The 24,451-nt window shown below is 44.9% G+C and overlaps 1 protein-coding gene across 6 annotated transcripts in view; it reads right to left on the reverse strand.

The window, feature by feature from the left end:
* PPP2R1B (protein phosphatase 2 scaffold subunit Abeta) overlaps positions 1-21,288 on the reverse strand; it is a 33,283-nt gene extending 11,995 nt beyond the window's left edge. For 4 of the 6 annotated variants that reach the window (XM_042906947.1, XM_042906943.1, XM_042906945.1 and 1 more), the window contains exons 1-14: positions 21,136-21,288; positions 20,228-20,318; positions 19,736-19,836; positions 16,138-16,370; positions 15,679-15,826; positions 10,849-11,004; positions 10,532-10,646; positions 10,074-10,144; positions 9,336-9,470; positions 8,388-8,561; positions 5,710-5,770; positions 1,314-1,468; positions 818-960; positions 333-424 (exon numbers count right to left, since the gene is read on the reverse strand). In XM_042906947.1, coding sequence (XP_042762881.1) covers positions 333-424; positions 818-960; positions 1,314-1,468; positions 5,710-5,770; positions 8,388-8,561; positions 9,336-9,470; positions 10,074-10,144; positions 10,532-10,646; positions 10,849-11,004; positions 15,679-15,826; positions 16,138-16,370; positions 19,736-19,836; positions 20,228-20,318; positions 21,136-21,249 — 1,789 coding nt within the window. In that variant the 5' untranslated portion in view covers positions 21,250-21,288. The remainder of the gene's footprint in view (positions 1-332; positions 425-817; positions 961-1,313; positions 1,469-5,709; positions 5,771-8,387; positions 8,562-9,335; positions 9,471-10,073; positions 10,145-10,531; positions 10,647-10,848; positions 11,005-15,678; positions 15,827-16,137; positions 16,371-19,735; positions 19,837-20,227; positions 20,319-21,135) is intronic. The other 2 variants (XM_042906944.1, XM_042906946.1) reach the window with 2 other exon arrangements.
* Positions 21,289-24,451: the final 3,163 nt, after the last annotated feature.

Genomic DNA, 24,451 nt, shown 5'->3' on the forward strand with positions numbered 1-24,451 from the left:
CCAACAATGACCCAAAAGCATGACATGGTTAACTTCTCACCGTGGTCAGTTTCTTTACTCTGCCAGGCTCATCAAGTTAAACTTTAAAACCATTATAATCCAGACAACAAACTGTTCTTACCAGTGAGAATCCTAGTCCGCCCAGCCCGATCCCTGGGACTAAGAAAATGGCCTGCTCAGCAGTGGGCCAAAAAGGTTCTACAGGGGCCAGGGGCCCAGGCGTTGTAGACGCTCTCGGCCCTCCGCTCCCCTTCACCATGGCCTGCCCACCTCGCTCATGCCCACCCCCACAGCCAAAGCCCGAGGTGCAAGATGGAAACAGAAAGGCCTACCACTTATAGCTTCCTGTGCGAAGTACTTGACATCCACGTCTTCATCCTGGCCCAACTTCTGCAGTACTGGCTTCACTTCCTCCCGCAAAGCACTGAAATCCAACAGGATTGTCTGTGAAAGGCAGTCCTCTGAGCCACATAAAGGCTCTAGGATATACACGTTCTATGGTAATTTTGAAAGTTTAAAATTTTTAAAAAGTTAATTCTTTAGGCAATTTCTGGATACTAACTAGGTAATCGCAAAAATCCTCAATAGCTTCAGACAACGATCTGCTGTTGCAATCAATAGCATACAAAATCATACAGTAGCTTCAATGTAGAAGTCGGAGTGAACACTTCAGACACGGTTGTTAAATGATCATCTTTACACAAACCCCTATTTCAGGTAAAGGGAAAATCAGTGACCTTAATTTTTGCTCTAACTCCCCAGAAGAGGGCAAAAATTTAAATCTACTTCTTAAACCAGAGTAATACTCAAGTCTTACTCAGTGTTCAGAACTGGTCCAATTTTCTGAAGAGATTTGGCTACATTGAAACGGACGTTCGCCACTTGGTCTCCTGCCATTTTCAGTACAACGGGCAGCATGTGCTTCGTGGTTATTTCCTGACCGCAGGCTTCAGACAGCGCCTAGAAAAAGAATTAAGAGAGCGCACTTAAAACACTTTCTCATGTATTTAAATATCCCCAAATCTGAGACAACAAATTAACGTTTAATGAGAAAGTAACTGACCTGCAGGAAAAGGTTTCTCGTTTGCACCTCTGAATGCGGGATACAAAGGAGCATTGGAAAACTCGGTTAAACCGGAATTCCCGGCTGACCGCACTCCTGCACATTTTACCATGAATTTAAAAACGGATGTTTTCTCTCGTCAACCGTCCAAGTTAATCGGTATAAGAAACGGATTATTCAGAATTCCGAACGACAGCCCCAAAAACCTGCTTACCGCCTTAGCTTAGCAATAATCCTGCGGAAGACTCACGTTAATGCAGAATAAGGTGGTCATCCTGTGCAAGTAATTGGGATCGTTTGCCATGACTAACACTCTGGGAACGATGGTGTTCTGGGCCCACTCTGTTCCGAACTTCTGAACGAGCTTCATGAGGTTGTTGGTGGCGGCTTCGCGGATAGCATACACTGGCAGCAGAGGCGCAGAGCACACGGTCACGAAACTTACGTCAGGAGCACAGCCCCGTTCGCTCACATCGTCAGCCAAGGGGACCAAAAACCAAACCCTCCCAACACTCCCGATTTAGTTGTACCACACTGGCAAACATGCTCAGACGTGACTCGTGATATACTGACTTGGTCTTATCATAGTTTACAGATGTGCCCTATGTCCAAGACAAAGGAGGTAGGGAGCTCGTTCTAGTGCCTACTATGTGCCAGGTGATCCGGAAAGAAAACAGAGGCTCCCTCCCCTCAAAGATCACGTGCTCTATCAGACACGTAAGCTAACGCGGGCCGACAAGTCACGTGGTGGAAGACGGACCCTGACGAAGAATGAAAGTGTGTGGCAAAGGTCCTGAGGGCTGTACCAGAGTGGAGAGAAAAAAGAACAGGGAGGTCTGGGAAGCTTCAGGGAAGAGACGACTTGCTCTGGACCTCAAAGACTGAGGAGGATTTGTGTAAGTAGAGAGAGGAGGGAGGAATTCCTGGTGGGCACAAATGGACCCAGGGTACAAAGGAGACTAACAGCACTCAGCAAGCCATCAGGTCGAAGAGTCAGGGGGGACCCGGAACACACAGCACCTGGAGAGCTAAATTTAGACCCTGTAAGAAAAACGCTGAGTTTTTAAGGCAAAGTTGTAACCTGATGACCAATGTGGTATTTAAGCAAGATTATTCCAGCAGCGACAACAACAGCTGGGGAGACAAGGCCAGCAAGGAGGTCGCTTAGAGGCCAGTGTGGCCCCCTGCATGACAGCAAATGAAAACCTCCGACGACCTGCCTCTCTGCCCTTAAAATGTTGATGGTGCGACAGCATGTCAACGTCTTCTGTGAATGACCGCCCGCTTTAACGTCTAAGAATTCCCTGTAAGATCATTTATCGAGGACATCGTCAATCTAGATGATCAGGCCTGAGCTACTACCTCCTCAACAACTCGCTGCTGCGCACAGCACTGACCAAAGTCAGGCCTGGTGCGACCGCATTTCGCAGGTCCCGGAGGACGCCACGCTGGGGCTCAGATAACGAGTCCAGGGCAGGGGGCACGCACTCCTTGTTCTACTTCTTTCCCTAGGCAGGCCTAACCCTCCTGGGTAATGGGACAGGCAAGGGTAGCCATCCAAGCCACAGCCCCAGCCCTGGAAGATTTATGTGAGGCTTCTGGACAGAAAACACCCAACTCTTCCCAGTGAGCAGATCCTCAGGCAGTGCCAACTGAGGCCAACAGGAAGGACCGCGCAGCCAAGAAAGTACATAATTTATTACCAATATGAAACCTGACCAAGGTCTATGGGAGAAGCAACCTGTCAGTGACAGCCAGAAGCATTCGTGGAGCGCACTCAAGCCGACTTTTCTACGTGCGCCCCAAGACCCGAATTCCCTCCATATTCAGAGCCTTCGCGTTTCGCACAACCCCCTCCCCATCTCCCCCGCTACGGTGGAACCACCAAGAGCATCTGTGTCTTGTCTGATTCTGTTGTTTAATTTGCTCGACATCCTTCTCGTCATCACGCCATTACCATAGGAAGGGAACCCGCGCCGGAGTAAGCAGAGACGGCGCACACACTCGGCCTGGGCCCTGACCTCAGCTGTACTCAACGGGACCTGGCAGACGCCTGCTATGGTCCTGGCTCCTCTGAATTTTGTGCCAAAAGAACGCAAACCATTCCAGAGTTCTGCCGGTTGGCTCTCCTTGTTTCGTCTCTCTCCCCTTCCCCTCAAGGGTCCCTCTGAATGCCTAACACCCTCCATGTGCTCACTCTGATGCCTGCCCCCTTCTCCTGTAAGAAATCCATTCCCCTTCTAGATCCCTCCCCCTGATCAATACTGTCCACTCAACCTCAGAAAAAGTGATGACCCTTTCTCCTTTATACTACTCTGGACTTTCACAATATTCTTGCAGTAGTTTAGTAAGCAGGAAAAAAGCTTCAAAAATGTAACTGAACAGTGATCACTACATAGCAGTTAGTCTAAAATGCAGAACAAAACCAAACAACAAAATCCCATGTGATTAATTACATACAGAACAACTATAGAGCTGACATTTCATTGATTCAAAGAACGCTTACAATGCCTTAAGTTTAGCATGCTAGCGTGCCGCTGCAGAAAAAAGGGCCAAGGGTCCCTCTTACTCCCCAACTGGGAGGGAAAAAATCTGAGCACTGAGAAAAGAATAACTGACTTGCACAGACAGTACAATCTTACATGGAAAGGATGTCAGGAATTCAATTCTCTGTGGAACATTAGGACTTTAAAAGTTCCTCAGAATTGGGGCACCTGGGTGGCTCAGTCAGTTAAGCATCCGACTTCGGCTCATGTCATGATCTCGCGGTTCGTGGGTTCGAGCCTCGCGTCGGGCTCTGTGCTGACAGCTTAGAGCCTAGAGCCTGCTTCAGATCCTGTCTCTCCCTCTCTCTGCCCCTCCCCTGCTGGCACTGTGTCTCTCTCTCTCCCCCTCTCTCTAAAAAATAAACAGTAAAAATAATTTAAAAAAAAAAGTTCCTCAGAATTTAGAATGCAAGCTTTCAAAAAAAAGTACCGAATGACCTGCTGGGATGTGTCTTTCCACTAACATTAAATATCTATGAGAAATAAACATTTTCTTTCAAAAAGGAGAGAAATTTCTTTCCTACGATTTACCAAGCTTAAGTTTCATTTAAAAAGAAAAAAATAGGGGCGCCTGGGTGGCTCAGTCGGTTAAGCAGCCAACTTCAGCCCAGGTCATGATCTCGCGGACCGTGAGTTCAAGCCCCGTGTCGGGCTCTGTGCTAACAGCTCAGAGCCTGGAGCCTGGTTCGGATTCTGTGTCTCCCTCTCTCTGACCCTCCCCCGTTCATGCTTTGTCTCTCTCTGTCTCAAAAATCAATAAACGCTAAAAAAAACAAATAAATAAAAGAAAAAGAAAAAGAAAAAAATAAATTGGCCATAAAAAGGTAACCTTAGAGGACAAGAAAATAGTCTTCACATTTAGGTTGAAAACGCTAAAATTACTTGTATATGCTTTTACAAGATCTGCAGATTTCCTTCACAACCTCCTCTTCACTCTCTTAGCTATTTAACCTCCCACGTGACCGAAACATGCCCTCAGAGCAACCACTTCCACATACAAGCGGACACAAGCTTCCCCCTCCTTCCAAATACCCAGGCAGAAGCACTGCAGATGAGCAGACATCCTGAGTACATACAGGACATATAAGATGCTATGGTACTGAAACAAGATGCCTATCATATCCACCAAAATACGCAACCAAAGTTTCTTATTTTATAAGCCCCCAGGGCCCTCATATGAACAGGTGTCAGGCCACACTGAAGCTGCCAGGCCTGGACATGTGGCCTAGCTGTGAATCTCATGGGTACAGAGGGCACCCCTCCCCCGCATCGCTGCCTAGCAGACCAGAGGAGATACATGCACCTGAGACCTTAGCAAAGAGTCAACGTGTAAGGTGGTTTCACAGAAAACATCCACTGCCTTGATACTTTGATATGCAGCAGCACCAGCTTTCAGTGAGTTTGTGGCGCTGAGAAGAAAAGGATTCTGTGATTGCTGAATGATGTTATAAATACACAGAGAAGATAAGTTATTTCAAAACCTATTCTCTAAAACAGGTGCTCCATCTGACCTGCCTGAGCTCAAGGCATCACCAGCTGCCAGGGAACAATAAGCCTACCTCTCATCAAAAGCAGAAATCCGGGTGCCCCCCCTCCCCTGCCCCAAGTCACAGCTGATGTCTTCCACTCCGAGACCCCGCCCCTGAATACCTCCTTCCCTATGTCACCTCAAAGAAGCCAAGCAGCCACTTCTAGCCCCTGGGCCTTTCATCAGATTCCAATCCCTACCCCACCCGATCTAAAGGAGCCGAAAACTAGAGTACCATGTTCGACCAAAGGCCCTTGGGACAAGGAAGGAGTGTAGGGTTAAAAAAGATAGTTTGAAAATAACATAACAGAATGGCTACGAAACAGGGCAGAGATTGTTTAATGAAGAAAATAAAATTTAAGATAAAAAGAAACTGGCAGAAAATAAAAACGTCAAGCTCGTGTTCAAGGGGAGCTAACTAGACTCTAACTGAAGCCTTTCTTCGTCCCTACAAAGGTAAGGCTAAATGTCTGATCAGATTAGGATTCCTTTCAAAAAAGGAAACCTATGAACAAAATGGATGTACACAAACACACAGGCCTTCCATAGTAATCTGTGTTTAACTTACTCACCATGGTCCACGAGCCAGGCCATACATAAAGAATTCAGCTTTTCGTCAAAGAACTCCACACCCTATAGATACAGAAGATTCCATTAATATGTATCTCCAAAGTTCAGAGATCAAGATGGTCTATTTACATTACATCAAAATGACCCAAAAGCTAAAAAAAAACAAAAAAAACAAAAACAGGTTTCCAAATAAGCTGAATGCATGAACCAGCCAGAAAAAAATAGCATGGAATGTGATTTACAAATTCTGAGACTATCTTATTAGACAACAATCATAAAGAAAGAAACCGTACATGAGATGGCCCAAGCCCTGCTAGGTGGGAGAGAAGAGGGTAGCCAGGAGCCAGACCCGACACTGCAGACGTGCTGGAAAAACGCATCGTGGACGGAGTGCCGAGCAGCATCTAGATCACTTGTGAAAAATGAGCTACCCACGAAAATACCTGTCCATAATAACAGTTCTCATTTTTTTCCTTCCTGGTTGATATAATAAATCCTTAAGGATGAAGAAACTGACATCGACAAATAGAGAGCTTCCCAATTAAAGAAAAAATTTCTGGGATGATGGGAGAAAGCAGAAGAGGGAGAAGGGAGCAGGCACAGGACTCCAGGGGAAGTGGCCCCAGCACAGAGTCACAGGTGGAACCACCCCGGCCGTCCCAATTCTGTTCTCCCTGGCAACGGGCGGTTACTCCAGCACGGGCGGACTGACACACGCCCAGCCCTGTGGGGCTCTGCGGCATGCGCGACAGTGCCAGGTGACATCTGCTTTCCTAGTGCCTTTGTGGGGTCTGCATGTTTACAGGTTTTTTAATTTCTCTGGCGGCTAAGAAGTTACTGACCAGTGACTGTGTACTTTAAATAAAGACAGTGAATATAAAATTGCAGTGCTTTGAAAATGGTGACTGAATAAAAGAGCTTTATGATCACAGACTGTGAACAGGTGTTAGCACACACTTCGATTACCATGCCAGCTTTCAAAGACAACCTCTTCACTCCAGATAATGGATTTTTCTTGGATCTTAATTATTGTGGCTTAACTTTACATTCACCATGGTCCACAAGCCAGGCCACATATAAAGTCTTGGAAGAATTTTACAAATTGACTACGTGATATAAAAATCTTTACACGTAAGGTGATAAGTAACAAGGCAACATGATACTAACAAGAAGTTGAAGACGTGGACAGCGCTCCCAACTGCTGCACGTCTCCCCCGCCAGACAGGTATGAGTCCGCCAAACTCACCACCACCCGCCCTGCTTCCAGACTCCTGCACCACAGAGCTACCCACCTTTGCCAGCTGCACAGGTCTGAAGGGAGCAGAGGTTAAAAGAAACATCACCCCCACCCCCCCTTCTGGACAGTACTTTCAGTCTTCAGCAGTTACGCACTGCCGCTTTCTACTCCGGACAGGTGACCCATGACAGTCACCAGTGAAGAAGAGAAGATGACCCTCAGCAGCACGTGGGAGTCACAGGAAAAACAGATGACAACATGACTTCACCTGACCCTATTTAGCTATACACAGATACCTCTGGCATCCATCCTGAAGAACGAGACACTTCAAATTTTTTAAAATATATGATGCCACAGACATGCACAGGGTGCGCTTTGTAAACTAAATATGCCAAAATCAGTAATATACATCTAAGGGTCTAAGAAAAGAGAAATTACATCCCACCTGCTGTGATCTCACAGTAATGGAAGTCTGGGGGAGAGGGGGACACAAAATGCAGCAATGTTGGCTGCAAGTGGACAGGTATTAGTAGCTTTCTCAAAAAACATTCAGGTATTCGTTCGTTCGACATTCTACAAATAGTTACGTGCTTAACTGCTGCCAGATACTGGCGGGCTCTGGAAGAACACTGAACACAGTCGCTGCCCTAAAAGTGATCACTTGTCCATCTTCCCAGCTAAATTTTTTTTAAGAGACAGCAAGTGTGGGGAGGGGGAGGGAGAGTGAGGGGGAGGGAAGGGGGGGGGAGGGAATCCCAAGTGGGCTCCACCATCAATGCAGAGCCGGATGCGGGACTCAGTCCTGCAACCCTGCAACCCTGGGATCATGACCTGAGCCGAAATGACGAGTCGGACACTCAACTGACTGAGCCACCCAGGCGCCTCTGAAATTCTAATTACTATGATTATCAGAGTAAAACTACCCATGTAACATAAACAGCGATAATGTGGTCTCTGTCCAAAATACTAACACTATAAACATCATATTCCTTCCCTATATGATGATTCCTCAACTCCCTGTATCCAGAACGTAGGAAAAGTGGTAACCAGGGACATTTTGCTCAGAATATGGGCAAACAGGGAAGCTGCCCAGAGCAAAAATCAAAGCTGACGTATCTTGAAACCACACTCCCTTTTCTTCTCGGTTAAGAATTCCTTCAGACATGGAGACACTAAATACCACGCTCTCTTATACATACCAAAACGACATTCTTCTATGGCTTTGCTATTAGGTGGTGAGGAGGTGAAAGGCGTTTCTGTAATACCTTCTTGTTAGAAGTTAATGCACTACAGAAGATCAAAACCATCCTACGGGCAACCAGGTCAGACTTTCATGCATCTAAATGAACATTATCAGATAAGCTGTGTGGGGCTCCTATGAGCCACAGCGACTGTGCCCGACGATCTGATGCTACCCATCATTTGGTGAGCCAAGGTACTCACCAGCTGGCCCGCCAGCAGTGGCATATACTCAATGATGGCCAGCCGGACCCTCCACTTGGCATCTTCAGCCAGCTCCACTATGGCAGGAAGGAGGGACTGAGAGAGCTGACGGATCCCAATCACTTCATTTACACAATCCAAGTTAGAGATGATATTCAAACGAACTTCCGGACACTGCAAGAACACATATGAGCATCAAGGTCTCTGCCAACGTTCTCCTACTATCATGATGAGGTTAACAACTGCCAAACATTTTTTTTTAAATAAGAAAGCATTGACTCGGGTGAAAAAAAAGTACAGCCTTAAAACAAATACTCACTACTCAATTCAAAGCACATAAATGTCACTGATATCTACCAGAACTTTCAATGAAAAGTCTATAGGACAGTAAAAAGCATAGGCTCTAGAATCAAATTACACTGATTCCAATCCCAGATTTGCCACTGCCAAGACTTGGGGTGAATTATTTATCTCTCTGGCTCAGTTTCCTCATCTATAAAATGGGGATAATAATGAGATGGGCTTCATAAGATTGTTTTGAGGATTAAACATAACCATACATGCAAAGCATTTATGATCACGCCTAACTGACTATATTCGTCAATAGATTTTATAGCTATCATTAGAATTTTGATACTATAATATTTAACTTAAAGCATTTAAAATGAAGAAACATTGGCTTTAAAGAGATGACACCAGTGGATATCAGCAGGAATCAGGCAGAGAGGACATAAAAACGTTTTCAGGTCTGTATCAATGGCTCCTTGTGCTCATTTTCTGCAGAATTTGGAACTCCAAACCCAAACACAGTAATTGTCACTGGTTTAAAATAAGCTACCTTTTTTTATCCCTTCATCCCTGTTTCAGGTTCTATTTTAGTGCAACCCCAAACCAAAACCAAACAAATCACTGACTATCAAAGGCAACAGAGTTTTTAGACGGACTCACCTCATCCTTTAACTGAGCTAAAAAAAGAGGTAGAAGGTGTTCAATGGTATTCTCTTTTCCCAAAATGGTAGACAATCCCATAATTACAGATGCTAGAGCCGATTTGACATGTTGATTTGTATCAGATACTAATTCCTAAAATAAAATCAAAATTAAAAGCCTTCTTTTGTGGCAAGACGACAGAGACTTCCATACCATCTCCCAAGGAATTTAGAGACAGCACTATTTCAATATTCACTGGCTGATACACTTCTTCAGATCATCTGTGTAACAACACAAACCTATGCACCAAAGAGCATTTTACAATTCCCAACGTAATAAAGAACAATGTCACATTAACATAACTGTCCCAATTATTCCCTATCCACCTTTACACTCAAAAAAGCTAAATTTAAGGTCTATGTTTTTTTCTTTTTTAATTTATTCATTTATTTTTGAGAGAGAGAGAGAGAGACACAGAGCACACACGTGGGTGCACGAGCAGGGGAGGGGCAGAGAGAGAGAGAGAATCCCACGTAGGCTCTGCACTGTCAGCACAGAGCCCAATGCAGGGCTCAAACTCGTGAACCGTGAGATCATGACCTGAGCTGAAACCAAGAGTCAGCAGTAACTGACTGGACCACCCAGGTGCCCCTCAAAAAGCTTTAAGGTAAAACAAAGAAAGAGAAAAATGGAGGTAAAGTCTGCCTTGTATCATACAGGGCAGAGTGAAACAAAAAATAACCTAGTTAGGTTTACCTTTATATAGGGGAGAATCTGACTCATAATTATGGTCTCTCTACCTTCAGTGGGTAAGTTCTCACAGAGTTCTAAAAGAGATAAATAGAAAACAATAGTGCTTACATACAGCCATTTACAAGATGCCAGGTTCACCAAGAGGTGCAAATTAAATCAAATCATATGTTTAAGCTAATAAGGGAAAAGAGGTCTTATTCTGAGCGTACTTTTTATCAATCTATACGCCAAATACACCAATCCTAAAAAGGCATCTTTTTGACAGGAACAAGATACAATGGTTATTTGGTTTTAAATATAAATAGAGCAGCTCTGTCTCACAGTGTGGCATTTCCACACACCGAAATCATCTCTTACTCAAAGATACATCGCACAATAACAAACATACAAAATTCACTGACATTTAAAAAATACACCAAAAATGAAGGCTATGTCCTGAGACATCAATTGAACACCTTAACCTTTTACTTTGTGGGCAGCAGCTGCTCGGACTTCAGCTTCACAGTCTTTGAGTAGGTTCTGAAAGGCGGGGATGAGGTCATTTAGGGTGATTTTAGGACCCACAGCTTTCTGGAGCTATAAAAAAAATTGTACATGTTTTAACGCACGCTAACAAGTTTAACATGAACAAAACAAAACCAGTATAATCTTCAAGTATATTCTTGCTACAGGCATTCCCATTCAGAAGAATTCATTCAGAAACTTCTGGTACACAACAAAAAAGAGGTTTTGTTTTTTTTGTCTTAGTACTTAAAAGATGTCACTATAATAACCTTACCTCTGAAAACTTGTCAGCTACCATATAGCGAACCCTCCAAGATTTATCTTCCGCTGCTTGCCGGAGCGTGGGCATCACCAGAGCCTCAAGGTCCTCCTGGGACAGCAACTGGGCGATACTGACACAAGCTTCCACAGCTAAGAGACGCACTGAATCCTAAAGGAATAGAACTTCTTTCTGTTAGTCAGATGGTATCTACCGAGAGCCACAGGGCAGTACGTGTGGTACGAGGCAGTGCTGTGGGGTTCATTTAAAAGAAGAAAAAAAAAAAAAAAAGGGCATATGGATGGCTCAGTGAGTTAAGGGGCTGACCTCGGCTCAGGTCATGATCTCACAGTTTGTGAGTTCGAGCCCCCCGTGGGGCTCTGTGTTGACAGTTGGGAGCCTGGAGCCTGCTTCAGATTCTGTGTCTCCCTCTCTTTCTGCCCCTCCTCTGCTCACACTCTGTCTCTCTCCGTCTCTCAAAAATAAATGAACTCTAAAAAAAATGGAATGGAAAGAAAAAAAAAAAAACCACTGCATACAGCTTCATGTCTTCCTTCCTTCCTTCCTTCCTTCCTTCCTTCCTTCCTTCCTTCCTTTCATACAGCTGATCCCTTTGCCTGGAACAGTGTATCAAAATCCATAAAGGGAGGGGCGCCTGGGTGGCTCAGTCGGTTAAGCGTCCGACTTCAGCTCAGGTCACGATCTCGCGGTCCGCGTCAGGCTCTGGGCTGATGGCCCAGAGCCTGGAGCCTGCTTCGGATTCTGTGTCTCCCTCTCTCTCTGCTCCTCCCCCGTTCATGCTCTGTCTCTCTCTGTCTCAAAAATAAATAAGCAAAAAAAAAAAAAAAAAAAGTCCATAAAGGGAGAAACAACCTTGCTCTAGGAGGGCCTGGGTGCCTCAGTCAGTTGAGCTCCTGACTTCATTTGGCTCAGGTCATGATTTCATGGTTCATGAGTTAAAGCCCCACATATGTGGCTCTCTGCTATCAGCACAGAGCCCACTTTGGATCCTCTGTCCCTCTCCCTCTGCCCCTCCCCAGCTCATTCTGTCTCTCAAAAATAAATAAACATTTAAAAACAAAAACAAAAACAAAATACCTTGTTGTAGAGTGAACAGTAATTTCCTTGGCTAGAGTGCAGAGCTTTTATTAAGGAAAACAAATGAAAATGTAAAAATTAAATAAAAAAAGAGAACATTATAATGATGTCTTCAAGGCCTCCTCTAATAAGTTGTTGAAGGACAAAAATGAAAGCTACTTGAACAAGCTGTTTAACAGATCAGAACAAAAACAAAAGAATAAGGCTAGGGGAAACACTTAGGAAGCTCAGTTTTTAAAACACTCAGTTTGGGGTGACAGTAATAGTTTGGGCATGAGATGATGACTTGGAAAGAAACACACCAAAAATAAAAGAGTTAGTAATAAAAAACAACAACAACACTGGATTTAAATGTGGAGAACCAGGGGCAGAATAACTTTGAGGTAACCAAGCCTAGAAAAAAGAGGCCAAAAACTTTAGAAAACTGTGAGATTAATGACCTCAGCTCCCCAAATGTAAACTGCCAAATGCCAATGTGATACCTATGTGTCTTTTGACCGAGTGGAAACACGCAATTAGACACATCAATGAGAAATTAGGAATTGAGATTACAGACTTGGAAATCTTAACAAATAGAAACTAAAAATATGTAAAAACATAAGCACCCAGGAGGAACCAAAACTCTGAACACCATGTGTGCATATGCTATTACATATTTCACAAATATTACACATCATACTTTTCAAAATATTACAAATTTTAAAAATCGTCGATGAACAATAATTTACTGTATCCCCAAGATACTCGCTCCTCTACCCACAAGGAAACCAGCTAAAAAAAGGCAGAACTAGGTTCCTGGTAGTGGCTACACAAGGAATTTTGAATCCAAAAACAATGCTCTATCAAGGGACTACTATCATCTCTGGAAATATTTACCAATAAATATTTGTTAAATTCATCAATGACTTTTCTCCCCAATACCTGCTCCTCTTCCCAGCCTCTTCTCTGTCTCAGCAATGACACCACCATCCACCCGGTTTGGGCTAAAGCCAAAGGTCAAGGTCTCCTTGACTGCTCTTTCCCCTCTTCCCATCGTCCCAGTGACTCTGCCTCTAAACCTGTCTCCAGATTCTCTCCACCTTCACTATGCCACCTTAGTTCACCATCCTGCCTTGCCTACCTTACGGCAGACGTCTCCTAACTGGTCTTCCTGCTTCTAAACCCCACCCCCACCCCCTTACAATTCAGCTTTCACCCAGAAGCCAGAATGCCGGGACGTTCTTCTTAAAAGGTACATTACACCAAGTCACACCACCTCTGCTTACAATCTAGGTGTATTCTCACTGCACCTAGGAAAAAACTTCAAACTCCATACCCTGACTTAGAGGGCCTCCATGATCTGGCCTCGGCCTATCTTCTCCGGAAGACCTTACCAGAGTCCCTGTCACCCGCTTTGTTCCAACCTGACGGCCCTTACGCTAGGTGGCTTCTCCCGGTGGAGCTCCGGTACTCCAGGAAAGGGTATGGCTGGCGTTTTTCTCTTGTTTCTCAGTTTGTATCACTACTTCAGAGTCCTTCTCTGACTAACCAGTCTAGAGGAATGCCCTATAATCAGTCCCTGTTACATCACCCTACTTTATTTTCATCCTAGCATTTATCATGCTTATTGATCTGTTTATAATGGTTAAACACTGTAGCCCAGCACTGGAACAGTGCCCGATATGTAGCAGGTACTCAATAACTGTTTTTTCCAAAAATGACTAAGCCAGGAGCCCCAATTCTACCAGGGGTCAGACAGAATACACATACACGTATCATACAATTAAGCACTTATTTTTTTTTCTAACGTATCACAACTAGAAATTATATGCCTCTTAACGAAGTGTACGATCCCACATATAACGTGGTCTTATCACCCCAAAAATATCAAACCTAAATCTCATCAAGCCTCTAGATCATGGATGGGGCAAACACTGGCCGAATCCAAAACTGCAGCTACTTCACGTAAATAAAGTTTTACTGCAACACCACACACATCAGTTTACATATACAGCTTTTGTGCTACGAAAGCAGAGTTGAGTAGTTACAACAGAGACTGGCCCACAAGGCTGAAACTATTTACCATCTGGCCCTTTACAGGCAAAGTTTACAAACCCTCCTCCCCCACACTGCATTCAAGTTGCAGGAAATACCGAGGACAAAAGAAAATGTTAAATTATACCATGGGAAGCGTCATCAATAAAATCCCAATGAGGATTTAAACCTCTGCTGTCCGATGTAACCACCACCCACATGTGGCTCTTGAGTCCATGAAATACGCTAATGCCCATGTTCATATGGTCACTATTTTGCACGCAGTGTGTTCAATAACATAAACTATTAAAATTAATTTCCCATTTTCTAGTTTTTAAAATGTGACTACTGGAAAACTTAAAAAATTAACAGGTAACTTACACTATATTTGTTGAACAGTGTGGTTTTAAACTATAATGTTCCATAAAAGTACAAAGAGAAGTAAGAGCTGGTAACCACAAAAGTCAAGAGAAAGTGTTATCTGAAGCAGGCAGGGGGTGGGTGTGTGTGGGCGAGAGCTGGGGCGGGCTTCCAGGGTGGTGGCTGTCAAAGTTCTGCCTCCTAACCTTCTTATTATTCAGAGTTGTATCTTTTGTGCTCCCCTCTATATGGTATCTCAGTAAGTTTTTTCAATTATTTTAAGGTAAGATTTACCATCTTTCAATATGAGACTCATCGAGAGGTCCAGATCCTCCACATGTGAAGTGATTCCAGGAAGACACCAAGCAAATTAAAACCCACACGCATTCTTCTGGGGTCCAGAAACTCTGGGGGTGGATCCTCTAGCCACAAAGAAGGCAGTTCGGCTTAGCCATGAAGGCTCTGGACTCTGAAGCCCAACTGCCTAGACTCTAACCCCATCTACACCACTGCAAACCATGCCATCCTGAAAAAGCTACTTCGACTTTCTGTGTCTGTCATTCCCTAACACGTAACATGGGCTATCTACCTCATGGGGCAACTATTACCCCAGTATTTCTTTTACGTAAAAACCCCTTAGGACAGGCTAAGAAAAATCACACACTTACTGCAGGTGCTCCTTATTGTTATTATTTCTACACCAAAGAGATCCAGATCCTTGGACTTAAAATTGCTATCGTACAAAGTCCCCCTATACAGTCCTCCAGAGAAGGGAGAGGCTCAGGCAGCCTTCCTAACACACTTGTTTATCTGAAAGTCAAAAATCCCTGGCAACATGACCCCGCTGTGACCGGCTGCAATGCGTGAAGGTGTGTTAGCCCTTAAAGCAGCTTTGGTCTTCCCTTCTTAGAGGATTCCCATCTCCTCTCTGACTCTTGTTTTAACCACTGCCAGCACAAGAGAAAATCATGGTCTGGTTAAGACAGAAATGGAAAGGCACCAAGATGGCTCATATTAAATTCTATCTAGGGGCGCCTGGGTGGCTCAGTCGGTTGAGCTTCCGACTTTGGCTCAGGTCATGATCTCATGGTCTGTGAGTTCAAGCCCCGCATCGGGCTCTGTGCTGACAGCTCGGAGCCTGGAGCCTGCTTCTCATTCTGTGTCTCCCTCTCTCTCTCTAACCCTCCCCCACTCATGTTCTGTCTCTCTCTGCCTCAAAAATAAATAAACATTAAAATAAAAAATTATCTAGCCCAAAATTAAGTATTAATTTTGCAAAAAGGATCCTAACATATAACCAAAACTCCCAAAGGAATCCTTAAAACGTTAGAGGAAAGGAAATCTATGTACCTCAGATACTAATCACTAACTTACCTGTTCGTCTGAAGCTAGGTTAGTGAACAGCGGAACAATTTCACTTTTCACACTATCTAATTCCAAAACTTTTGCAAATTCGCCCAGTTTGGAAGCGGCAGCACGTCGTACCATGGGAGTGTCATCTGAGCACAACGAACGGAAGTGCCTAAAGCAAATGATAATGAAGGTATTTCCTGTCAAGTACCACTGAATTAAATGCCCCCAACACACACACACACACACACACACACACACACACACACACACACACGGCAATCTTAGAGGTTTTCTTTTATGAGTATCAGTGCTTAGGTAGGCTTCTAATCTAAAAGCACTCGTATATTCAATTGAATGATAAAAAGTCATGTTATCACACGTGTCCTGCTATCAGCCACTCACAGGTAACAGGGTATTGTGTAACTGTCAGCCAGAAGTTCCCAAAAACCCCAAATAACTCAAAAAAACAACGTATCTTACTGTCTAATTTCTGCTCTGACAGCATCTGAAGCCCTGGGATAGCAAACACTGAACAAGCCACACGCAGATGTGCGAGAAGTAAACCAGTCTCCACTCGCCAGACGCTTCACCAGAGGTACAAAATGGGCTTCCAGAGCATTAGGAGTGTGCTCCTGGGAGATCTGCCTCAGCGACTCCACAGCCTTGTCTCGAACCACAGTCTCTTCCACAGTTGCCAGACTTTCCAAAGGAGGCTGAATAGGCCAAAAAGGAAAAATCAGAAAAGAAAACTTACTGAATCAGGGTAGATACAGATTATCACCTTTTACAGGGACTGAAGGGAGGTGGTACATGTAACCAGAATGTTCGCTACATCACACCAAATGGTTACTTTCAGTTCACACAGTGATAACATATGGTGTGTCCAACCTGAAGACACGACTTCTGTAGGACAGCCAAGGTCTCATGTCCCAGATGGCAATTCCCAGATGGTGTCTACAAACGACACCGTGGAGACTCGACACAATATTAATATTACTGTGAGCTGAATGACTAGGTTTAAAAGATATGTAGCCAAATTCAGATGAGACCATGTTTTTCCTCAAGAGTAACTGCAAAAACATGAGCAACAGTGGGCAGCACAATTAAAGGATGACATCTCATCAGGCCACTGAGGCCACACAACCTTTGGAGAAGCAGCCCTGTCCACCAGCCCCACACCATCAACTTACCTAACATGTAAGAGGCTGAGTACGAAACCACTTTTTTCAGAAGACACTGCAGACTCTTTATGAGCCAGACAGAGAGCAGGAGTTGTGGACAGAGCAATGAAGAACACAGAGATGGTAGGAATCCCTGTTTGCAGCTTTAGAAACAGAAGAGACCAAAGGGGTTGGTCTGGAATAGGATCAGAAAGTGAACATGACCCAGCCCAGCGAAAAGCACACGAGGGCTGGTTCTCTGAACCTCTTCCTTTCTGGGTCTGCATTTGGTAGAGGCGTATTCAGCATACGCCATGAGCTGCAAATGTTGAAGATAAAAATCCACAATACAGGACTCACGAAAAGACTGAAACAAAATTATGACTCAAAGAAAACAACTGTGCCTACTAATATTACGTTTCAAAAAATGTTTAATACACAAAAGTAGAAAGTACTTGGCATTCCTAAGAGGTATTCCAGAAGCCCTTTAAAAGGATACTGCTTTCTTACTTGAAAGGCCTTTCACTAGCTACGTCTGCCTCCTCGGAGCTCCTCTCATACAGTATCAGTGGATCATCTCTATCACTACCATAGGATAAGGCCAAGCTCCTGAGAATCAAAGACGAGCTGTCTCTGGATTTTAACTCTGCCTAAGTCTCCAGGCCCTCTTCTACTGTTCCGCCCACCACTCCTATGTACTCCAGTCACACAACCTGTTTCATACTTCCAAACCCGAGTCAATGAATGATTACTGCTGTATTTTAGCAGTGAGGACAGAGAAAAAACAAGGCAGACAGGTTCTTCGCTCTAGTGGACTTTTATTGTAGTGCAGGAAGACAACTAACAAAGAACATAATCTTATGGTGATGAGTACCCTGTAAAGAAACAGAATAGGATGATGTGATAAGGGGTGACTAGGAGGCAATTTCAGGCTGGGTGTTCAGGAAAGGCCTCTTTGAGAAGATGCACTGAGGTTGTTATCTGAATGACAAGGACGCAGCCACCAGAAGCTCAAGAGAACATTAGAGGGGACAACATAGGGCAATAATCTTAGGGTAATAATAAGCTTGGTTTATTCAAAGGACAGAAAGAAGATCCCTGTAAACAGAATGAGGTTATCAAGAAGGAACACAGTAGGAGATATATTCAGAGATAGCTTGTAACTTAGCTTACAAAACCTAAGATAGGAATTTGGATTTTCTTTATTTTTAAGTTTATTCATTTATTTTGAGAGAGAGAGAATGAAGAGGGGAGGGGCAGAGAGAGAGGGAAAGAGAATCGCAAGCAGGCTCCGAGCTGTCAGTGCAGAGCCTGATACGGGGCTCAATCTCATGAACCATGAGACCGTGACCTGAGCCAAAATCAAGAGTTGGTCACTTAAGCGACTGAGCCACACAGGTGCCCTGGAATCTGGATTTTCTAAGAGCTGTGGCAGGAAGTAACCCATGTGCCAGGTGAACAGTGGACTACAGGGAAGGGTGGGAGGCAGGAGTGGAGAACAACTGGTCAGGATGTTACTGCAGTAATCTAGCGGAAAGACTGTGACGTCTGGAAAGACGAGGAGAGATGAGCTAGGTAGTAGTGGGGAAGAAGGAAAGTGAACTGATTTGGAACGCATTTGGAATCTACCGGAATTACTAACAGATCCAATCTGGGAAATGAGTGAAAGAAATTTTCAAGAATGTCTTCTAGGTTTTGGTTTGTGCAAATGGGAGGACAGTGATGCCGTTTACTGAGATGGGACCACTAAATGACAGGCATATTTGGGGGAGAAAATGGAGTTCCGTTTCAGGCATGTTAACATTTTTTTTTTTTTAAGTAGGCTCCATGCCCAGCAGGGAACCCAACTCAGGGCTTGGACTCACGAACCTGAGATTAAGACCTGAGCTACTATCAAGAGTTGGATGCTTAACCAAATGAACCACCCAGGCATGTTAAATCTGAAATGCCTGTTTGATATCCAAGAGGAAAAGCCACAGGCAGATAATGTAGAGAGATACAAGCAGATATCTCTATCGATGTATCTGGAATTCTATGGAAAGGTCAGAGGTAGAAAGAAAAATCAGAGATCAACATCATATAGACAGTATTTGAGCCATGAGGCATATATGTCTATCTTGTCCAAATGCTGTCATCCTTCAAAACCTAATTCAGACATCATCCCCCAAGAGGTTTTCTCTCATCACCCTGGATGAATCCCTTTCTCCTTTCTGCTATTCAGGTACCTCTTATGTGCTCCCATTCTTCCATTTAACACTGTACGGTAATTGTCTGTCGATACCTAAGGCAGAGACCTCATCCCATTCACGCTGGCCTTCTTCACAGCAACACTGTAACTTCAGGGCCTGATATAGCAGGTGGTCAGTAAATGTCAACCAAATTGAGCTGAACTCATCAAATCCACAGAGTAAATCAGAAGCAAACCACAGGCTTACAATCAAAGACAAAAAGCTAATAAACATTTCCAGGGCACCTGACTGGTTCAGTCTATAGAGCATACAGTTCTTGATCTCAGGGCTGTTAAGTTCAAACTCCACCCTGGAAATAAGGATTACTTACAGAAATAAGAGCTTTAAAAAAAAAGAAAAGAAAAGAAAAGAAAAAGCTAATAAACATTTCCAAATTCAAGACACTGCTAGATGAGAATTAAGATCTCTAATTTCAGGGGGTGGGGAGAAGACCCATAAAAATAATCGAACCCTTTTTCTCCCAACTGGCAAGTTCACACAAAGTTCTGATGCTCTCAGTCAGAAAAAGGGTTGTATCCGAAGCGCCTACATTATCTGTCCTCTCAACAGCCAACACTGAGGCTATCTACAAAAAAAAACCTGCATTAAAAATGTAGTGTTCCTATCGACAAATACTGTATGGTTTATACAGGTTAAGTTATGGAAGAATGGTAGGCAAAATATACTCACCAGCAGACAGTGGGCAAAGTCAGGACCTCCCACCAGGCCAGTGAAATTTCCCAGTTGCTCAGCAAGAGCTAACAGTACCTCATCTTCATCATAAATCGTATCTGGAAATGACAACGACCAGGTACTCATCAACAAAGAGAGCAGGTCCGGAGCTGGACACTCACAGAGAACTAGGAATAGACTCGATATTTAGCTAGAGGGGCCCGTCACAATCCTAACAGCATTCCAGATCTGTATGACACAATGAATTAGAAGTTGGTAACCCCGTATCAATGACTTTCCCATGAGCTCAACAGTTAACTGAATACATCTGGCCCCATTATGCTATGCCCTGTCTCGTTTCCTCAGAGTGCATCAGGCTCAGCTTAGTACTCAATAGTGTGGGTAACACTTTCTAAAAAAAGAGTCAAAGTCTTGAAAGCCACTGGAAAACTTGAAAGCCACGGAAAATGGAAATGGCCATGCCTCTCTTCAAACAAAAAATTCATATACCTGTAAGGAATGGCAGCAGTTCTGTTCGTGTCCTTTCTACTCCAAGTGCCAGAGCAATTGTGGATAACTTCTTAATACTGTTAAGGCGGAGCTTTAAAAATACAAAGTGCAAAGAATAAACAGTTGTGATTTAGACCAAAACAAGAATACCACAAACAAGTGAGACAACGACACACACTGAGAAAGAGGCAAACCTTCAACTTGGGTTTGATTCTATGAGGAACCTCAGAAGCAGTGGAACGTGCCTTCATTTTAACCAAACGAAGATTTTTTTAAGAGCCACACTCATAGGGCCCGTTAGAAAAAGAAAATACCACATACAGGAAGGGAGACGATTTCAAAATGAGAGCACATTGGCACTAGTGAAGCAGGTGAAATGGTTGAAGACAACCCTTGCCTCTCCAAAGAAAAGTTACAGCAGAGCTAACGCACCAACTCATCTAGGTAAGCCACCCCACTCTCTCTCTACCCACCAAGCACAGCCAGTTTCCCAGCCTAGAGGAAAGCTTTCATTCACCTGCAGCCCGCTCCAGCCCCCTCGGGCCACGTCGGCCTCCTCCCGGCCCAGGACTGGACGCGAATCCGCCTCCCTGCACCGCCCGGAAGGGGCGCCCAGGCGGGAAGCCGGGGCTCCCACAACCGCCGGGACCGGACGCTGGGAGTGGGAGCTCTGCCCAGGTCCAGATAAGGTCTAGTCAAGCCACCACACCCCTCCTGGGACTTTCCCCTCCTCTCAATTAAATTTCTGTTCAGAAGCCGAAGCCGGCTCTTTCAGTCCCCGGGCCTCTCCCACCGCCGAAGCCGGCTCCTTCAGTCCCCGGGCCTCTCCCACCACGGCGCCGGCCTTCCTCCTCCCCTACCACACGCCCGGCCGGGCCCAACTCCATTCCCCGGCCCGATTCCAGTACCTGCACATCCTCGTTGCGGAGCTCGTCGATTAAAACCGCGATCGGGTATAGCGAATCGTCTCCATCTCCTCCCGCTGCCCCCGGGCCGGTCCCGGGCCCCGCTGTGCCCGCCATGTTCTTTCTCCTCCGGCTGGTCGCCGCAGCCAGCCGCGCGCCCAGGCCCCGCCCCGCGCCCAGGCCCCGCCCCGCGCCCAGGCCCCGCCCCGCGCCCAGGCCCCGCCCCGCGCCCAGGCCCCGCCCCGCGCCCAGGCCCCGCCCCGCGCCCAGGCCCCGCCCCGCGCCCAGGCCCCGCCCCGCGCCCAGGCCCCGCCCCGCGCCCAGGCCGGCGGAACTAAGGCCAGTGCTCCTGCTTCGCCGAAGTGGGGGAGTAGAGTCCCCGCCCGGCTGAAGGAGGCCCCCACGTGGACCCCATTGCGGGGACTGCACGTCTAAACTCCAGAACAAGGGTGGGCTGAGGAAGCGAATGGAGCCCCCACATCCTTTACACAGCCGAAAGAAACAGGGGCAGGAATGCATTCTGCTCATGATGGGCTGAAGGGATCAAGGACCTACCTGAGTGTTGCGAGCCCTGCTCCCAGGACTCAGGCAGACCAAAGAGGATGCCCGAGGGCAGGAGGAAAACAGATTTAGCGCCTCCCCCGGCTTCGTCCTGGCCCTGAGCCACCGGGTCTCCAGCCCTAATTTCCCCGCTAGCTTTCACAGAACCCCTCCACCTCTTCCTCTGGCCTGTGAGCCAGAATTGTATCTGGCACCTGCTTCGTAAGACAAATAACGCGGGCGGCGAGAGAAAATGAACGGGGCTGTCCAAACTCCCCAGTCAATATTTTTTTCCGCTTTTTCCATGCAAGCTGTTAAAAACATGCTGCTCTCTTGTTTTTGTGTTTCTTTTCAGTTTGGTACTGGAATGGTGCCTTCTGTTGTTTTTTTTTTCTTCCTCCCTCTTTTAGGTCTTTAGCATGCTAGAAGTACAACAATCACGCAAAACGAGGACAAGCTTTAATCCTTCCAGATTGGGTGGAGTGGCTACTTTGCTCTACGAGAAAGGCTAAAGTGGCGTCCCTAGAACTCCACGAGTCCTCAAAGCCAGCAGGAGGAGGAGGGGAGAGTGCTGGAGTTCTTTCTTAGAAAAGTTAATGGAAAGTTTTCCTTCACCCTTTATCAAGGGCACACAGAACTAGGATGTCCCCCTGTTTTTTGTTTGCTTCCGACTACAATTTAAGCAGCTTAGAATGATAAACTACATACGGTGATCATAAGCTCTGAAATGGTAATTCTATGTATCTAATTAATACAAACGTAAAGTTATTAACAAACGTAATTTAGAAGACTTAAAAAACAAAACAAAACAACAACAACAAAAAAACAGGGTTCTGGGAAGTCGACACAGTAGATGGAGCCTTGATAGCATTAAAGTTTGGGAACCAATGGACCTGAACAGTTATCTCTCAAATTAGGTCTGCGGATGTATTCTGTAGGGTTTCAATTTGGTTTTCATTTTGGTAATATCTTTTAGATTGATGTGAACATATTCTGGATTATCTGGATGGCGGCTTTATAGCCAGTAGGCCACACTATTTCTATCCTTACATTTGCATGTGTGTTTCAGTGCTTTTGCCATTCTAGGTTAATGAGAGAAGAGCAGAGGTGGATTTAAACTGAAAATGGGGTTTTCATGCACTCAGTGAAAGCCAAATGACATCATGGAACTTGACTGTCGCAGCATTTCTAACAGAAAAGTAGAGCAAACAGGTGCCATGGGTCACTTGGTGGCACCTGTACTTTGAACTCAAAAGAAGCTGAGCTCTCACAGGCAAGACAACAGTCACAATACAAGGGATAATTCAGTCTCACTTGGATTTAAATTGTAGAGCTCTCTCAGTTTTTTAGCATATAAGAACTATAAATAAAAGAACATTATATTCCTATTGTATATTTGCAAGTTTAAATAACATTGTAATAAAAATAATTTAAATTGCCTGACAGTTTTCACGATTTTCTTTTCCTTTAGAAATGGATTCAAATACCACGCAAGGTTGAGGGGAAAAGGGCTAGAAGGTTTTTCGATTTTGCACTTTACCAGTTAGAAGATCAGAGGGGGTTCCTATTGGTATGTGGACGAGAAATCTGCTCCCTTATACTTGCTGTAAAAAGTCTTCAGAAATGGTAGAGGAAGCAAATACAGAAACACATCAAGACCAGTCCCACACATACCATCATCCACATGTTTGCTCAAGCTTAGATGAGCCTCACTGTGCTGAAAAATTAGCACCAATTAATTCTATTTTGTTTAAAGCTCAGATAGGCTTTCCTTACCCAAGCACAATGAATGGCATACCTAAGGAGTAACTATGATTAAATATGAAATTACAAGCTGAAAAAATAGGTCCCAGAAAATTGCCTGGTTTGAGAGTCATCAATTCAGGACTTCAATTCCCACCACCTCTGCCTCTGACTCACTGTGACCTACCTCTTCCTATGCCTCGGTTCCATCTCCCACCCCCTCACCCCCAATAAAATGGAGTTAACTGCGTCTGGTTCCCTCTCTAGTTACTGTGATGATGTGAGAAAGGAACAGGTAGTAAACACGGAGATGCTAATAAATCCTTCAATAAAGAAACCGACTAAAACAGACTACAGCAGAAAAGAAGCTATTCCAGAAACTGGGCCAAATGGAAACTAGAACAAAATCTAAGTCTTTTGGGGAGTGTGGTCCACGGACTATCTAAATCACCTAACGCGTGTTAGAAAAAATGCAGATTCCTGGCCTCCACCCCAGATCAATTGAATCAGAATCCCTGAGAGTGGGGTGGGGCATTTTATTGTGCACACACTAAATTTCAAAGTCATTGATTTAAAAACATCTGCAAAGATAATTTCCATGTCAACAAGCAGCTGCTCAGGACGAGTATGAAGAGAGTCTTTGGAGGCCACAACTTGTCCAGCAAAAGCAAGTGACAGCTAAAACTGCTTATCAAGAAGTAAGTCTGTCCCTATTTGGCTATGGCTTTTGCCAGATTAAACTGATCCCTCCTTTGCTGGGCTCCTGGAATTCAGCTGCACTACCAATACAGCACTGTGGAACTCGGCGGCTTCCACACCCTTTCCTTTCTTGCTCCTCTGGTCTCCTCTCCACACAACCCCCTCACCCCCAAGACACACAAGAAACTAATGACCAGGAAGCACCAGAAGCAATAGCTGAGATTAGGCGGTGGTTAGTTTAAAGCAACACTCAGGAAACAGTGTGACATTCTCAGTGCAAAAGCACAGAGTCCTGACACCCACTCATCTAGTCAACCAAGGGAAGACAGGGTCAGAC

The sequence above is a fragment of the Panthera leo genome, chromosome D1 (genome assembly GCF_018350215.1).
Source record: "Panthera leo isolate Ple1 chromosome D1, P.leo_Ple1_pat1.1, whole genome shotgun sequence".
In the NCBI taxonomy this organism is placed as follows: domain Eukaryota; kingdom Metazoa; phylum Chordata; class Mammalia; order Carnivora; family Felidae; genus Panthera; species Panthera leo.